At 59.4% G+C, this 15,497-nt stretch overlaps 3 protein-coding genes across 7 annotated transcripts in view; 2 read left to right on the forward strand and 1 right to left on the reverse strand.

Moving 5' to 3' along the window:
* KIAA0319L (KIAA0319 like) overlaps positions 1-843 on the reverse strand; it is a 34,197-nt gene extending 33,354 nt beyond the window's left edge. For all 4 annotated transcript variants that reach the window (XM_067311613.1, XM_067311611.1, XM_067311612.1 and 1 more), the window contains exon 1: positions 784-843. The gene's annotated coding sequence lies outside the window, so the exon portion shown is untranslated. The remainder of the gene's footprint in view (positions 1-783) is intronic.
* Positions 844-1,097: 254 nt separating this feature from the next.
* Positions 1,098-5,924, forward strand: NCDN (neurochondrin). 2 transcript variants are annotated; one of them, XM_013950405.2, is made up of 7 exons: positions 1,098-1,249; positions 1,465-1,601; positions 2,071-3,057; positions 3,487-3,728; positions 4,253-4,477; positions 4,711-4,853; positions 5,200-5,924. In XM_013950405.2, the coding sequence occupies exons 2-7, from the start codon at positions 1,479-1,481 to the stop codon at positions 5,634-5,636; spliced, it is 2,157 nt and encodes a 718-aa protein (XP_013805859.2). In that variant the 5' UTR covers positions 1,098-1,249; positions 1,465-1,478; the 3' UTR covers positions 5,637-5,924. The 2 variants fall into 2 exon arrangements, with proteins under 2 accessions (XP_013805859.2, XP_013805860.2); XM_013950406.2 differs by lacking the exon at positions 1,098-1,249 and having other exon boundaries at positions 1,332-1,601.
* A 6,132-nt stretch (positions 5,925-12,056) lies between these two features.
* Positions 12,057-15,497, forward strand: part of TFAP2E (transcription factor AP-2 epsilon) — a 28,313-nt gene continuing 24,872 nt past the window's right edge. The window contains exons 1-3 of the mRNA XM_067311421.1: positions 12,057-12,083; positions 12,170-12,616; positions 13,302-13,353. Coding sequence (XP_067167522.1) covers positions 12,057-12,083; positions 12,170-12,616; positions 13,302-13,353 — 526 coding nt within the window. The remainder of the gene's footprint in view (positions 12,084-12,169; positions 12,617-13,301; positions 13,354-15,497) is intronic.

Here is a 15,497-nt window from a genome sequence, read left to right on the forward strand (position 1 = left end):
AACTGCATGTCAGCGCTGGCTGGTACCAACCAGAAACAAAAGGAGAAAAGAACATAACAGTGTTGAGAAAAAAAGCAGCTAAAGAGCTATTTTGCCCCATATTTTGCACAGATGATGACAGCATTGATGCTCATTCTCAGTGTTTCTAACCCTGAAGGCTCTTTTACAGCTTCACACACGGCTGAAACCTAAACCGGGTAAACGGGCACTCAGATTCCTCTGCGGGATGCATGATAAGAAAACAATGTTTTACAAAAAATAAATATTTTACATTTTTTAAAGAGTAATGGAGCATCATTAGGCACAAGGAGTTAAATCAGTCACTTCTGAAGAATCAGCAGGGAATATTATTAGAGGTCTGACTATTACTGTATCGTTTAAAAACTCATTTTTCGTATTGAGAGAATTGGCTCAAACACCAGGCAGCGAAGAACAGGAAGAGCAGACAGACTGCGCTGACGCCGGTAAGAAATTGAGGCAAATTCCTCGGGACGAGCTGTGAAAAAAGCGAAGTTGCGGCGCTTGGCCAACAGGTAGTTACGGAAACCGCCCACGCCGAACTCCGCAGGTTTATCGCCACGTATTAAAACAAACACGGCGCGGCCGCCCGCCGGGATCACAGGACCAGGATGAGGCGATGCGGCTCCGCCAGCAGCGAGGCGGCAGCGGGCGGCGGGGCCGCCGCGGGGGGCGGGGGGCAGAGCGGGGCCTGTCCCTGCGCGGGAGGCGGCGGGGCGAGCGCGGCGGGCAGCGCCAGGCGGGCCGGGCGGCGGCGGTACGTACCAGGGGCGCGTGGCGAGGCGGGCGCGGCTGCTCGCAGGCGGCGGCGGCGGGCGGGCGGCGGGGCCGGGGCTGCAGCGCGCCGGGCCGGGGGGCGGCGCGGCCTCCTGCACCGCAGCCATGGGGGCGGCTGGCGGCGACGGCGGCGGGCGCCCGCTCACCTCTCACCCGGAAGAGCACCGCCGCCTCCCGGAAGCGGAAGTGACTCTGCTGGCACCGCCCCGCGAGCCCGCCTCCTGTCAGCGCCGGTGCTCCCGCCGCGAGCCGGCTGCTGCGTCCTGCCAGATCCACGGACACGGACACGGACACGGACACGGACACGGACACGGACACGGACACGGACACGGACACGGACACGGGCCGCGTGGCGCCGCCTCTCCCGCAGCGATCGGGCGAGGACAGCGCGCCGCCGGCGAGCTGCCCACACGCCTCACGGAGGCGGCGGCTTCGGTGACCGCTTAAGAAAGCGGTAGGCGATTGGCCGGCGCTGAGCGTGCGGCCCGCGGATTGGCTGGGAGGCGGGGCGAGGCCCGCGTGCGCCGAGCCCGAGCGGAGGCCGCGCCGGGATCGGCCGCGCCTGTCGGACCCCACGGACCCCCCCAAGCCGGGCCAGGCCGGATCTGCGGCTCTTTTATATTCCTGTCTGTTCCTATTTTGCTAAACACTGGCTTTCCGCATTTGCAGCTGGACGGATCACCATGGCTTCAAACTTTGGAGCTGCTCCCAGTGCTGAGGGAGCCAGAAATTTAACACTGAAAAGGTGCCTTGATGTGCTCAGAGATGCAAAAAATGACAGCGAGCAGTTTGCGGCCTTGCTTCTGGTAAGAATCTGCTTTGGAATGACACCACTGAATGTAGTCTCTTCAGAAAAACACAGGACTGGCTGCTCTGATAGACACCCTGACTGGAAAAGCAAGTACAGAAGGCAAAACTCACTCTTAGCCCGAGGCATTTGAGATGAGAATGCCTGAGTTTTGTTTTCAACTTGCTGACATGGTGGGAGTTTGAGGGCAAGATGCTCCAAGTGCTTATACCCTGATGTTCCCACTAGCAAAATGCACATAGCCTCTCTTTTCCCTGAGTGTCCTGAGCATTAATCAAGATCTCCTGAAGCACTCTGGTAAAGCTGTGGATTAGGACTTTGACCAAGTGCCCAGCTCAGTAGTCAGGGAATCACTTTTCTGTACAAATGAAAGTTTTTTATGCTTTTTATTTACCTGTTCAACCCTATAAAGAGCTTTAGCAAAGCCTCTTCTTATGCTGCCCCCTCACCACTGGTTTATCTTTCAGGTGACCAAAGCAGTCAGAGCAGGAGAAGTAGACTCTAAGACCCGTCGCCAGATCTTTGATGCAATTGGATTCACGTTTCCGAATCGCCTGCTCACCTCCCGGGAACCCCCAGCAGGCTGCCCAGAGCACATGTTCCAGGCGCTTGGCCTCACCCTGCTGGCATGTTTCTGCACTGATCCAGAGTTAGCCAGCCACTCCCAGATCCTGAACAAGATCCCAAACTTCAATGACATCCTGGTCTCCCCCTGTAATCCAGACAGTTCTTCCATGGTCGATGATGTGTACCAGTGCCTGACTGCTGTCATGGCCACTCCCAGGGGCCCCAAAGAGTTGGTGTCCAAAGGGACGGTGTCTGCCCTCTGCCAGGCCTATGTGAACTGCAGTTATGGCTCTGACCGTGCCCTGCAGCTGCTCTTGGGGCTGCTGGCCGCAGCAGAGGCTAAGTGCTGGCAGAGAGACACTCCGCACCTCTTGGCTGTGCTGAGCAAGCTCTCCGACAAGTTCCTCAAGACCGAAGACATGGCCAAATTTGAGCTGTGTGAGGTTCTGCCTCACTTCATCCCCCTGTCACCGCCACTCATGCAGGACTCGCAGGGCTCTGAGTGCCTCCACAGACTTTACAAAGGGCTGGCTAACATCCTGGGCAGTAAACTCAGCCAGTCACAGCGGGACCCTGCTCTGAAGCTTGCTGCCTGCCTCGTGCAGGCCTGTGGGTCGGACTGGATCCCAGCAGGGCGTGCTGGAAGCAAGTTCTTGGCCTTGCTGGTGAACTTGGCTTGTGTGGAGGTCCGCCTGATTCTGGAGGAGCCAGATCCCCTGGATGTGGAGGGGAAGAAAGAAGTGGTAACAGCCTGCTATGTCCTTATTGAGATGGGGATTCAGGAATGCCTGAGCGAAGAGAAGCCACTGCTAGAAGAAGTGCAGAAAATGCAGCTCATGAGGATCATGGAGGAGGCATTTGGCGCTGTAATATTCTACTTGAGACAGGTAATGCAGAGCCTGGAGGTAGTTTGTTTTTCAAGCAAAGGACATGTTTTATGGCTCTTCACTGTGGAGTTCTCTGGGAGGCTTTGATACCTGTTCACTGGAAAGCTTAAAATGGATCTTACTGACCTCAGTAGGGTCTCATCTACAGTATGGTGTGGCCAGTCTGATAAATCACAAGACAGTGGATTACAAACTCCATGATCACTGTGATTTTTGTTTTCCTCTTCCATACCTTTTCTACCTCTAAATAAATAAAAGAATCAGCATCTACTTTAGCTACAGAAGTCCAGACTGGTTGCAGCAGCTCATGTCTGTAACAGTGTATATCAAATTATGCATCTTGGCCCAATGCAGTTTTCATACCTGAGTTAGCTGGTGAGGGCAGTGGCCCTAATGTCTCATTTTCTGTCTGCTTTCTTCTTCATGCAGGTTAGGCAGGAGGAGCTACACGACCCTTTTATATTTGCTTCTGTTCGAATCCTTGGAGCCTGGATGGCAGAAGAAACATCCTCCCTCAAAGAGGAAATCTGTGAGCTGTTGCCTTTCCTCATTCATTATGCCAAGAAGCTTTTCAAAGAGGGAGAGACATTTGCAAGTCTTCCCCAGCCTGATGGGACGCCGGCTGGGCTCGACAGCTCCGAGGGCTCAGGCTTGCCCCGGGATGCTCTGAGGTGAGTATCTTAAGCACAGAGTTGGTGCCTGCTGCTGCTTGAGGTATTCCAGCATTTCCTCACAAACTGGCTTCACTCTGGTTCCCAAATCCAGATAAATGCATCCTGCATCTATGTCAGATTCCTGTTTATCCTTTGCTGTGAAAGAGGCAACTGGAACTGCTGCAGTACGATTCACAGAGGGCTCGGACAGCTGTATGACTAATGTGAGGTGCCAGCCATTCAAAGAGACTAGCAGGCAGGGAAAGACCTGTGGAGGCTGTGTGTCAAGGTTTTAGCTGTAACAAATAGGGGGAATAATAGGGCCTTTATACTCTACCGTGGGATTGCAGTACCTTTCCCGGGGGCTGAGGGACTCTGCACTGTGTTGCCTGCTGAGCTGATTTGAGAGTCATTTCTGTTTTCCATTCTCCCTGCGGTTCCAGTTCAATGTGCTCCTTTTTCCCCCAGTTGGATGTGACTGCAGGGCTCAGACCCAGATCTCTGCATTCTTCCTTGTGTTTCCAATCTCTTTCCCTTTCCAGATTTCTGCTACCTGGCTTTTGCCATTTAACAGCAGAGGACAAGCCCCGGGACATCCTCATCTCCGCAGGGGCGCCAGCGCTGCTGTGTGAGTACTTCCTGCATCAGTGGGAGGTGCTGACATCAGAGCCCGGGTCCCTGCCCCCGCTGACGAGCACTGAAATGAGTCTACAGACTGCGTGTGGCATTTTCTTTAACCTGGTCGTGACTGCACCAGACCTTATCAGGTAACAGACCCAGAGCCACTGGAGCTTGTTCTGAGATTGTCAGTGGGAAGGAAGAGGGCGCATTGTGAAGTGAGTTTGCTCCATCTTTTAAGACGCGAACTTTGCTGTAAAAGGGGCATCCCTGTTTTCAACACCAATCACATTACTTTTTTGCTGCTACATTTAACCTTGACATTTTCAGGTGCTTCTGGCTCTGCTCGGGAAATGTGTCTCAGGGTTTGCTTTCTCTCTAGGCGAGACAAATACTTTTCCTCTTTGATGGACATGTTGTTGAAGTCTCTGCCATTTCTGCTACCCCAGAAAGATCACCTGGTTCTAGCAGCCAACATTGCCACTCTGGGCTTGATGATGTCCAGGATCCTTGCAAGTTCAGCAGGTAAGAAAAGTTCCCACTGTCAAAGTTGCCTACTGCTCTTGTTCCTGGGCAGAGACTGGGGTCTGAGTGGTTGGGCTGGATAAAACAGACACAAGGGAAACAGTTCCAGTTTTGGGTGGAGTTTCTGTCTTCAGTAAAGTGATAAAAACAAAAACTAAAGCAGAAAGGAGCATGCAGAAAATTCAGCAGACCAGCGAGCTGGGAAGCAGTGTGGATTCAGAGATCTCTAGAGCAGGAGTATATGGCTTTTGTCCTCCCAAAAGCTCTGCTGCAGGCTGACCGGTAGGAGGGTCCCTCCTTTGGCCTAGTGAGTCATTCATTTCCATTCATTTCCTGTTTCTTTCAGTTCTTCAGGGGACCCAGTCTGCCAAGGAGTTTTTTGGAGCCACCATTCGCTTCCTGTCAGAGGCCCACGCTGCCCAAACAGACCCCACCAGCCACTGCTTGGCCGTGGCTGTGTCGCCTGCCTATGAGACTGCCTGGGCTGACATCCGTGAGCTGTGGTTCCTGGGGATGCAGGCCTTTGCCAGCTGCGTGTCGCTTTTCCCGTGGTTGCCCCAGACAGTCCTCCAGGCACGGTGGCTGGAAGGCCTCTCGGAGTTGTTGGCCCAAGTCACTCCAGCCTCCGTGGATTTTGAACTCGTTGCTGCTTTCCAGGGTGTCGTGGTAGAGCTGGCCAGAGTCAGTAAGCCATGCAAAGAAGTGATCCTCTTGCACCAGGGGGAGGAATGGGCCAATCTTTACGGGATGGCAGCTTTGGAACAGTGTCTTTCTGAGCAATAAAGAGCCTCTTTTCACCAGCAATCTGGGGTGGAAAATAAAGCTAGGCACCTGCACAAGATGTATTAAACAGTTGTCCCACACCCTCAGATGCTGGATAGGGACAAGAGGCATTTACGTGACCAAACTTCATAAAGTGAGAGCAAGGCAGCAAAGCTCTGCAGGATTTGCTCAGTCCAGATACCTGAGGTCCAGAACAGTTGCTGCCTCAGTATATTTAAAGATATACCTGCTTGACCTTCTGTCAATATTTCTTTATGTGTAAAAACAACCCTTTTTACTTTTGAAGAAGTTTTCTGTTGCTTCATTTTGCCTTGTTGCCGCACTGTTGGGATTTATTTCTGCCCAAAGCACTGGGAGGATGCCTGCTTTCCCCTTTAATATGCTTTCACAATTTCTTCATGGTAATCCCCTGAGGATGTCACCTCAGTTTGTGTCTGTTGGAGACCTGCACATGTCAGCCTGCATGGCAAGTGGAAGGCTACAAACAGTAGGAAAAGGAAGAGTTTTAAAATGTACCAGTAGAAAGGAGAATAACTTTCTCTGTAACTTGGCACAGACCAGTCCCCCTCTGGTGTGAAGACACGCAGAGGCCCTGTTACCGTGCTGTGGCATGACCTGCCCCGTTCACACCCGTGACCAGTACTGTCATCCCAAATTCATGTCTATAAAACCTTTACAGCACCACTTGCTGTTCTGCCCTGTAACACACCTGCACAAGGTGCAGTCATAAGATTTGTTTTACTCACTCAGGCTCCCTCTCACTGCAGGGGTAGGAGGTACAGGGAGAATTTTCCATCCATGCAAGGAGAGGTCCCTGCAAAAGCCTTGGCACTCTTTAGAGTCCTCTGGTAAGGACTGTAAACATAGACAGCAGTGAATTACACCTCACTGTCCCTACAGAGCAAGAAAATACTGTATTGCTTTACAGAAGAGAGAGGCCAGATGTAACGATGTACATGTGCATGTAGGATGGAGGGGTAAATCACAGCTCCTCTGCTTGTACCACTGGCTTTGCAGGCTGCACTCTCAGCCCGAGAGTGCCATGGGGCCTGCAGGTATAACAGAACCAGAACCAATAGCCTGGATGGGGCAATATTTTGAAGATGGAATAACCAAAGATGGTTTTGGCCAGGACAAGAGTTCCCTGTTCAGGCTGAGGTCTGGTACTTTGAGGCATTTCCACCAGATGTCAGTCTAAGAGCTTTTTAGGAGAGAGGCACTCCTAGCTGGGGAGGCTTTTCCGCCTGCCAGACAGGACAAAAACAAGGCACTGGTGTAGACTCCCAAGAAAACTCATGGTTATGAAATTGCAAAATCCTGTGATTCAGAGAAAACCAAGAGAGGAGCTATCTCAAGAGGAAGGCTGAGTCAGGGTGTATTCCTATTTTATATCATATTTTTAAGTCGTCATTTTATGAAAGCAGATGCTTTATATAACCAGAGAGAAGGCGTCTGCTGTCTACTGTTGTTCAGGGAAAGTATCTTCCTGATCTTTCCAACTCAGCCCTGAAAAGTTAATGCAAGTTGAAACAAGGGTAGGTGCTACCAGAAGAGAGCAATACAAACCAAACAAGCAAATGAGCCTTCCGGAGTTGGAAAAGAGCATAACTGAGTTAGCGTGGGCTGGGTGAGTCTCCCCGTTCTGCCAAGAACACCTCATCCCTGCAACGCAGGAAAACATCAGCGTGAGCTGGAAGAGTCAAAAATGCATTTCAAGTTGTCAAAAAAAACACACAAACTCTCAAATGCTTTTTCTTTGGCCATTCGTTGTCCTGTATGCTGTTCTGCCTCTGGTCAAAGGGTGTGGGCTTCCATTAATAAGAAGCTGTCATTACTGTTAATAAGAGATACGCACCTGTATCAACAGGAGCTTGCTCCCCTCCGTTGTCCCCGTGCTGTGCTGGGCTCTCCGTGGTTAGCGGCGCTGGCTTGGCCACCTTTAATCTCCTGCGAGTAGCAGTGTGAGCTTCAACACCTGACCAGAGATCCACTCTGGGCCTGCAGGAACCCTTTTAAGAGTGGAGCAGTCCTAGGCCTGGAGGCCTTTGGCTGTTGGCCTTTAATTCCCAAGCAGGCTGCCTGCTAATGGTATACCCATGCTTACTGGAAGCAAAGTAAGAGCCCTGGGAAGTCCTTCAGTTCATTCTTCAGCACATCCCAGGGCAGTGGGTCTTCTCCAGGCCACTAGTAGGTGCCTGGAGAAGACCCTGTCTCAGTCCCCACATCCCTCATTCTCACACTCCTCAATGGAAGATCCCACCAGGGTGTGGGAAAGACAATCCTGCCTTTCCAGAGCTGGAGCCTCCTGAAGACCCTGCTTGCCTGAGCCATACTTACTTCTCTGCGTAACATGACGTACGTTCCTCTTGGCTGCCCATGAACTGGCAGAGGACAGGGTGAGACACAAACGTTGCTCTGGCAGTGTTACTGGGCTGAACGCCAGGGGAGATGTGCTGTGGAGATGCCAGGGCTTGGGAAACTGCTTGTTTGTCCCAGGCACTGCTTTCTAAACGTGTGCTTGGACAGAGCACTCCGAAAAGGCTGATTTCCCCTCCTGGGGTCCCTGGGCTCTGACTACAGGGAGCACGTTGAAAAGGTGAGAGCACAGGAGCTGGCAAAGGCCACCTGGCCTATGGACTTTTCCATTATTAGTGTTTTACCACTCTGCAGGCCCTGACGTGCTCAGTGCTGCTCAACCCTTTGCAAGAGGCAGTCTGTGCTCTGAGCCGCTGGCACGCTAGCTGGCCAAGGCTTCAGAGACTGCGGGGTGACTCCCCGGCCACTCCAAGCGTTGCAAGCCCACGTGCAGGTTTTGCCACTGGGGCCTGGCACCTGTGGGCATCAACTCTCTATTGCCAGGAATGTGGGTGATGCTGATTACTATAGGCAAAATCCAATGCCAAGTGTGCTTTATCTCTCAGTGCATTTTCAACACCAGGGCAAGCTCTCCAGGAATGAGCTGATCTTTCACCATGGCTCAGACAAGATGGATAAGGTCCCAGAGGAGCAGATGCACATTCTGTTCTGCTGTGACAGCTTAAATGTCATTGCAAACCCTACCATGGCATACATTATCTTACAATGTTTATTCATGTCATCCCAAAAGCCCTGGCAATAAAATTAAATATTTCATAAGGTTGTTATTTGGCTGCAGCGCTGCAGAAGCCACAAGCAACCCCCTCCCACAAACGTCTTGCTGCAAGATGTGGCGCAGGTGGTGCGGGTGTGAGGCCTCACCTCCAGCGAGAGGGGCTGCGCCGTCCCCGCTCGCCCCTAGACGGGGCCCGCATGCTTCTCCCTGCAGCCCCAGAGCAAGCAGCTTTGTTCCCGCCCGGATTCCCGGGCAGGGGGTGTGGGAAATGACAGGAGAAAGCCACGTTTCTCCGAATGGCTGAGGGAAGACAGGATCCCCGGCGGCAGGGACCACTGTGGGGGTGAGCGAGTTCGTCTTTGGCTGGGGCAGCGAGATGTGATCGCGCTCTTCTGCTTCCGTGCCCCTAAGGCCCCAGTTCTGCAGTTGTTTTCACTGCTGACCCCTGAAAGCAACGGTTGCTCCCTCGAGCCCCTCGCACCCTCCTGGAAGAGCCAGCGGACGCATTGACCTGCGTTACGAGAAGGGCCTTCGTTTTGAGGGCTGAGCATTACAGCGTCACTCCGTTAGCAAACATGAAGGGCATTTGGCGGGGCAAAAAGCAAGCGCAGCTGGACGCGGACACGGCGTGAGGATGCCGAGCAGAGAGCGGCGCAGAGCTGCATTTGCACCGTGTTTAAATGCCCCCCGGCAGCTGCTCTGGCCGCTCGGGACCAGCAAGAGACCAAGGCAGCCCCGGAGGCAGCAGGCTCCAAAGAGGCAGCGTTGGCGGGGCCGGACTTTGGCACGAACATGCGCAGCTGCCCAGCGTCGTGCAGCGCACAGGCGCTCGCCGGCGCTTGCCGCAGGGTCCCTCGTCCCTTCCTCGGCGCAGCCCCAGTCCGACCCGCGGCAGCTCCCGTCGCCCCACACCGTGCGGGCGCCGCGCTCCGGCGGCCCCGGCTCCTCGCCCCAGTCCCGGGGTTGCCGTGCGTCGGGAGCACTCGCTGACGGCAGGACGGCCTTTCCTTTTGTTTTTCCTTCCCTTTGTTTGTCACTTTTGCGGGTTTCCTTCGCTCTGTCTCATTTTCGGGCGGAACCGCGACTTCCTCGCCGCCGCCCGCCCGGGCCCAGCCGCCCGCGCAGCGCTGCGGGCCGGGGGCAGGCCCGCTGCTGGGTTTACCACCAGGGTTTTGCACAGTTTCACCTCTTTCAGATGAATAAAAAATCAACATTATACGGACTAGACGAGCAAGGGACTTTAAGAACAAAGTGGAACATAACTGCAAAATACAGCATGTCCAATCCAATTTTTCCTAGCAAATGAAATGGATCTGGTGGAAAATAAATACAGAACTTTCAGGAGCAGCATTTGAGGGGGGATGAAGAGATTTGAACAGATCAGACCTCTGTACCTCTGCGCCTCCCTCCTCCCTCCCTTAAATGCCATCTTTAACAGAAATAAATTAGAATAAATGATCAGCCTTTGCCTCCTAAAGACAGGTGGCAGGGTAATATTAAAAGAAATGAATAAAAATTCATGTAATGAGCATTGTTAATTAAACCTGGAAATCAAAGAGGCCTGAGTTGTGGGAATTCGCAGGAAAAATGAAAATGAAGGGAGCTGTAGCTCGGGGCAGGAAGAGTGGAATTAAATTAAATGTAATGTGGGATTGTGTTTGTTAATGTCTATCGCACATCGCAGTGTATTACAGTTTAGGATAAAGTGTTCTCTCTCGCACACAAATTACGCGCGCCACAAATGGAAACCTCGGCACGGCAATGGGCAGCGCGGCCCCAGCAAGGACGCGGCGGCCGCGCACTGCGTGCCTTGCGGCGAGGACGGGGCGGCCGGGGACTTGCCCAAGGCCTCGCAGCAGGTCAGTGGCGGAGCAGGACCCAGCGCCCTTCCCACGGAGCCGGGGCGCAGCAAGGGCGTGTGCGAGTGTGCGGCTGTGTGTGTGAGCGTGTGCGTCAGCCGGCTGTTTGTGTGTGTGTGTGTGTGTGTGCGCACGTGTGTCAGCGTGTGTGTGCGGTCTGTGTCGGAGCATGTGTGTGTGTTGTGTGTTGCTGCGGACGTGATGCTGCACGTGTCAGGGTGCCTCGGTGTGTGTGTGTGTGTCAGCGTGCATCAGTGCACGTTGCTCTGTGTGTGTGTGTGTGTGTGTGTGTGTGCGCGTACACCGGTCCGTGCTCGTCCTTTGGGGGCCAGAGGTGGTTCTGGACGGCCCAGCGCTGCTCACTGGCCCCACTCATTGGGCCGGACCGGGCCACTGGGGCTGCTGCCACCCCCGGAGCCCCAAGCCCCACTGCACACCTGCCAGGCTGCCCCGTCCAGAGCCCGGCTCACCCAGCCGGTGCCCGGCGCTGCACGCAGGGACCCAGCACCACGGGCCCGCCCCGCTCGGCCCCGAGGGAGGGCCCACGCGGGGGCGAGGGGGGGCCCACGCGGGGCCGGGGCGGGCCGAGGGCGCGCACGCCGCCGGGCCTCGCTCCCCGGCTTTCGCCAGCCCGTCCGCCCCCTCGGGCAGGGCGCCAGGCCCGCAGCACCCCCGCACTCTCCTCTCTCTCCCTGCGGGGCCGGGCTGGGGCTCCCCGGAGCCCGTCGGGGGCAGCGCCCCGGGGGGAGCCCGGGCCTCTGCCCCTGCTGCCGCCGTCCGGGCAGCCACCGGCGACCTGCCGGCAGGGACACCGACACCTTGCCCGGCTAATAAAGTTAAACCTCAGAGCAACGCGGCGTCCCCGCAGCCTGCCCGCCCGCCCCCGAAAGCCCTCCCGCCCGTCGGGGCTCTGCCGGCCGCACTCGGCCCCGCGGCGCGGCCCGGGGGCTCCCCAAAGCGGGGCTCAGGCGGCCCGGCGGCGCCGCCCGGGGGAGCCAACGTCGGGGGGACCCGGGGGGCGACACCACGGGGCGGGTGACACCGCGGCTGCCGGAGAAAGCGCCGGCGGCTGCCGCCCGACGGCCGCGGAGCAGCCTCGGCGCGTCCCCCGGGGGCGGCGGCGGCCCTCGCCCCCCGCCGCGCCGCGGCCCCTCTGACCGCGCCGCGGCCTCGCCCGACGGCTGCTCCGGCCGCGGCCGCAGCTCCGGGCCGGCCGAGCCGGGCGGCGGGGCCGGGGGGAGCCGTCGGGGCCCCGCGGGAGCGGGCGGCGCGTCCCCGGCCCCGTGTCGCTGACGCGCGCCCCCGGCGCGGCGGGCGCGCCCCCGCCGCTATAACTGGCGCGCATGGAGTCGGGGCCGGCGCAGAGGAGCGGGCGGGCGATGGGAGACGCCGCTCCGGCGGGATAGAGGGGCGGAGGCGGGGGCACCCCCGGGGCCGGGCCCGCCCGGGGCTCGCCGCGGGCCCGCACCGATGCTAGTGCACAGCTACGCGGGCATGGTGAGTGCGGGGGCCGGGGCCGGGTCGGGGGTCGGGTCGGGGGCCGGGGGCCGGGCCCGCCTCACCGCCGCTGTCTGCCGCCGCAGGACCGCGCCGAGGGGCTGCCCGGGGCGCCGGCGGGGACCCGCCTGCCGCAGCTGCCCGCGCTCAACCAGGCGCCCTACGGCTCGGCGCCGCCGCTCTGCCACACGCCCGCCGCCGACTTCCAGCCGCCCTACTTCCCCCCGCCGTACCCGCAGCCGCCGCTGCCCTACGCGCAGGGCCAGGAGCCCGGCTACCCGCACCTGGCCGACCCCTACGCCGCCCTCAGCCCGCTGCACCAGCACCAGCAGCCCGCCTGGCCCCCGCAGCGCGCCCGCCAGGACGACGCGGGGCTGCTCTCGCAGACCCACCGCGCCCTGGGGCTCGACCCCCGCCGCGACTACCCCGCCGTGCCCCGCCTGCTCCACGGGCTGCCCGACGGCGGCCACGGCCTCGCCGACGGCCCGCTGGGCCTCCACGGCCTCGGCCACCACGGCCTCGAGGACATCCAGGTACCGGGGGACGGCGGGAGGGAGGGCTCGCCGCGGTGGCGGGGCCGGCCGTCTCCGGCGCCCCTCGGCCGGGGACCCCGGGCCCGATCCGCCAGCCCGGTCCGCCGCGGTGCGCGGAGAGGGCTCTCCGGTGCGGGGCGTTCACGCCGCCGGCACAAGGAAGGCGGCCGGGCCGGCGGGATCCGTCCCGCCCCGCTACCGGGGACGGCGGGGAGCAGAAACGAAAAGTCGCCTCGGGAGGAAGCGCCCCGCCGCCACTCGGCGGTGCCGGTCCCGGGGCGCCCCGCTGGGCCGGGCCGGCCGTGCGGGCCCCCGCCCCGCTCCCGTTACCGGCGCCGCCCGCCGCCGCGCCGGGGCTTTTCGTTTCCCAACGATTCCTCCCCGCTGCGGTCTCGGAGCGGGCCGGGGGCAGGCAACCGGGACGGGGCCGAGCTTCTGGAGCGGGCCGGGGCAGGGGGACCGGAACCGGGCCGCGTTCCCGGAGCGAGCCGCCCCGCCGAACCGGCCCCGCCGCCCGCGGCTCGCTGCCCCGCGCGGGCCGCGGCGCTTTGCCCGCGGGATGCGGCCCGCTCCGCGCAGCGGCCGCGGCCGCACCGGGGCTGCGGGGCTCCGCGGCCCGGGGAAGCTGCGCCGGCGCCCCCGCCCCGAGGCCGCCCGCTGACGGCTCTCGCTTTGGTGCTTTCAGGCCGTGGACGACGGCGGGATGAACCTGCTCGATCAGTCTGTGATCAAGAAAGGTAAGAGCGCGGCGGCACCGGGGGACGCGGCACGGGCCGGCCCCGGCGTCCGCCGCCTGCCCCGGGGCCCCCGGCCCGCTCCCGCGTCGGGTTTTGCCCCTGCCGTCGCCGGGGCTCGGCCGGGGCCGGGCAGCCGGGGGCGGCGAGGAGCCGGCGGGAGCCCGGCCGTGCCCGCGGGGCGGCTCCCCTCGGTGGGGCGGGGGGCGCGGGGAGGGCTCGGTGCAGCGGCCGGGGGCGCGGCGCAACGAAAGCGGCGGGTGGCGGCGGCCCCGCGCCTCCGTCCCTCGGGGAGCGCCGCGGCGGGGGGCGCCGGTGCCGCCGCGCCCTCCCGGTACCGGGGACCGAGGGGCACGGCCGGGCCGGCAGCGGGACGCGGGGAACCCCGGAGCCCGCACCGCCGGCGGCCGCGGACCGGTCTGAGTGCGACTCCCCGGAGGATGCCCCCGGCGGGGGCTCCCGGTCCCGCCGCCCCGGGCGGGAGCCGTGCGGCGGGGAAGGGACCCCGGCCGCCCACCGCTCCGCGCCGCGCTGGGCACCGGGGAACGGGCGCGTCCTGGGGCCGGCGGGGCTCGTCCCGGCGGGAAGGAAGCGTTTAACGGGGGCGAGGAGGTGGCGCAGCTGTAGGAACCGCGGCCGGTGCTCGCACATCCTGCCGGTGCCGCCGCCCGGCCTCACCCCGCCGTCGCGGCTCGGTCCCCCTCCTCCGCTTTTGCAGCAGCCCGGGCCCCGGGGGACTCCCCGTTTTCGGCTCCATAAAGGAGGTTTTGCACCGGGGACCGGCGAGGTGCGAAGCTGAGGCTCGGGGGAGGCGAAGGTGCCCCGCGGCCGCGGGTTTCTCCACCGCTTTCTCCCGGGGCCGGTGGGGGAAGCGGCCGCGGTGCTGCGGGCGGAGCGCTCCGCACCGCTCCCCGGAGCCGCGGGCTGCCGTTGGTGTCACCCACCGCCTTTCCTAATTTACTGCCGATCCTCTCCTACCTGTTAAGCAGCCCGTCTGCTTCAAAGCAAAGCCCTGTGGTTAAAATAGCTCAACTCCGTAAAATATTTTTCTAATAAAAACTTCAGCGGGCTGTTGTTGAGAGCATTAGGGACGTGACCGATTTATGCGGCTGCACGGGGTAATAACTCGTATGAAATATTCAAACACTGCTCTTGGCTTCTCTCGGCGTTTTTAGAAGAGCAGAAGTAGGTAGATGGAAAGGCGTGTTGACTGCTCCGCTGTAAGGGCTTAAAAACAAGCAGGCAAAGTGAACCACAGCCGCCGTTAGAGGTTCGGTGGCAGCGGTTAACGCTGTCGGGTCCCGACACCCGGAGTTCAGCTGCGGGCCCGGAATTGCTGGATGGAAAGAGCCGGTAACACGCGGGGGGCACCGGAGCGCGCGGGGCTGCTCCCGGGTTTCCGTGGCCGAGGCAAGGCGCCGCTGAGGCCGGTAGGTTTTAGCCCGAACAGACACTGGCGGCTCCGGCTGCACTCGCAGCCGCCGTCTCCGTCCCCTTCCCTTTCCCTTTCCCTTTCCCCGTCCCCTTCCCCGGTTCCTCAGCGGCGCCCGGCGGCTGCAGCGCGCTCGGGGCTCTGCCGGCAGCGGGGCCGCTCCGCTCCGCACCGCTCCGCAGCGCAGCGGGGACTTTCCGACTCCCGCCTGAAACCCAGAGCAACTTCCCGGGCAGCGGCAGAGCGGGGAATATTTCCCCGCGGTCTCTCCGTGCGTTGCGCACTCCACCGACACCAGCGGTGCTGTCATTGCATGGGGGCGAAGAGGTGTTCGCGGTGCATCACAGTCCCCCTTACATGAAAGTTGTTGTTCTAAGAATGCAGCTTCATTATAGAAGGTATTTCAGTGGAGCATTAATGACCGTAATTATTTTAGCTTTAATTAGAACACCTAAGAGGCATTTCATTAAATACCCTTGTATGAGAAATGCTTGCAACAAGCTGCAGTATGCGTTTGTATTCTCGCTACACAGAAATGCTTGTCGTGCGTTTGATTTTTTTGTATGTGCAAGAAGCATTAGAGATACCATTATAAAATACAATTCAATGAGAATATTTGTCTGGAAAGTTCGGCTGAAGTTGCAGCGGGTTGTTTTTTTCCCTCCCCTTGTAAAAATGTGTGCTTACTTAGAAAATTTTTGTTTCGTGTCTGGAG

The sequence above is a fragment of the Apteryx mantelli genome, chromosome 27, assembly GCF_036417845.1.
Source record: "Apteryx mantelli isolate bAptMan1 chromosome 27, bAptMan1.hap1, whole genome shotgun sequence".
Lineage (NCBI taxonomy): Eukaryota > Metazoa > Chordata > Aves > Apterygiformes > Apterygidae > Apteryx > Apteryx mantelli.

Bases quoted from the DNA above. Each gene is read 5' to 3' on its own strand.
- NCDN (XM_013950405.2), top strand. From the start codon at position 1,479: ATGGCTTCAAACTTTGGAGCTGCTCCCAGTGCTGAGGGAGCCAGAAAT. The intron at 1,602-2,070 runs GTAAGAATCTGC...TTTATCTTTCAG, and splicing joins AGTTTGCGGCCTTGCTTCTG to GTGACCAAAGCAGTCAGAGC. The intron at 3,729-4,252 runs GTGAGTATCTTA...TTCCCTTTCCAG, and splicing joins TTGCCCCGGGATGCTCTGAG to ATTTCTGCTACCTGGCTTTT.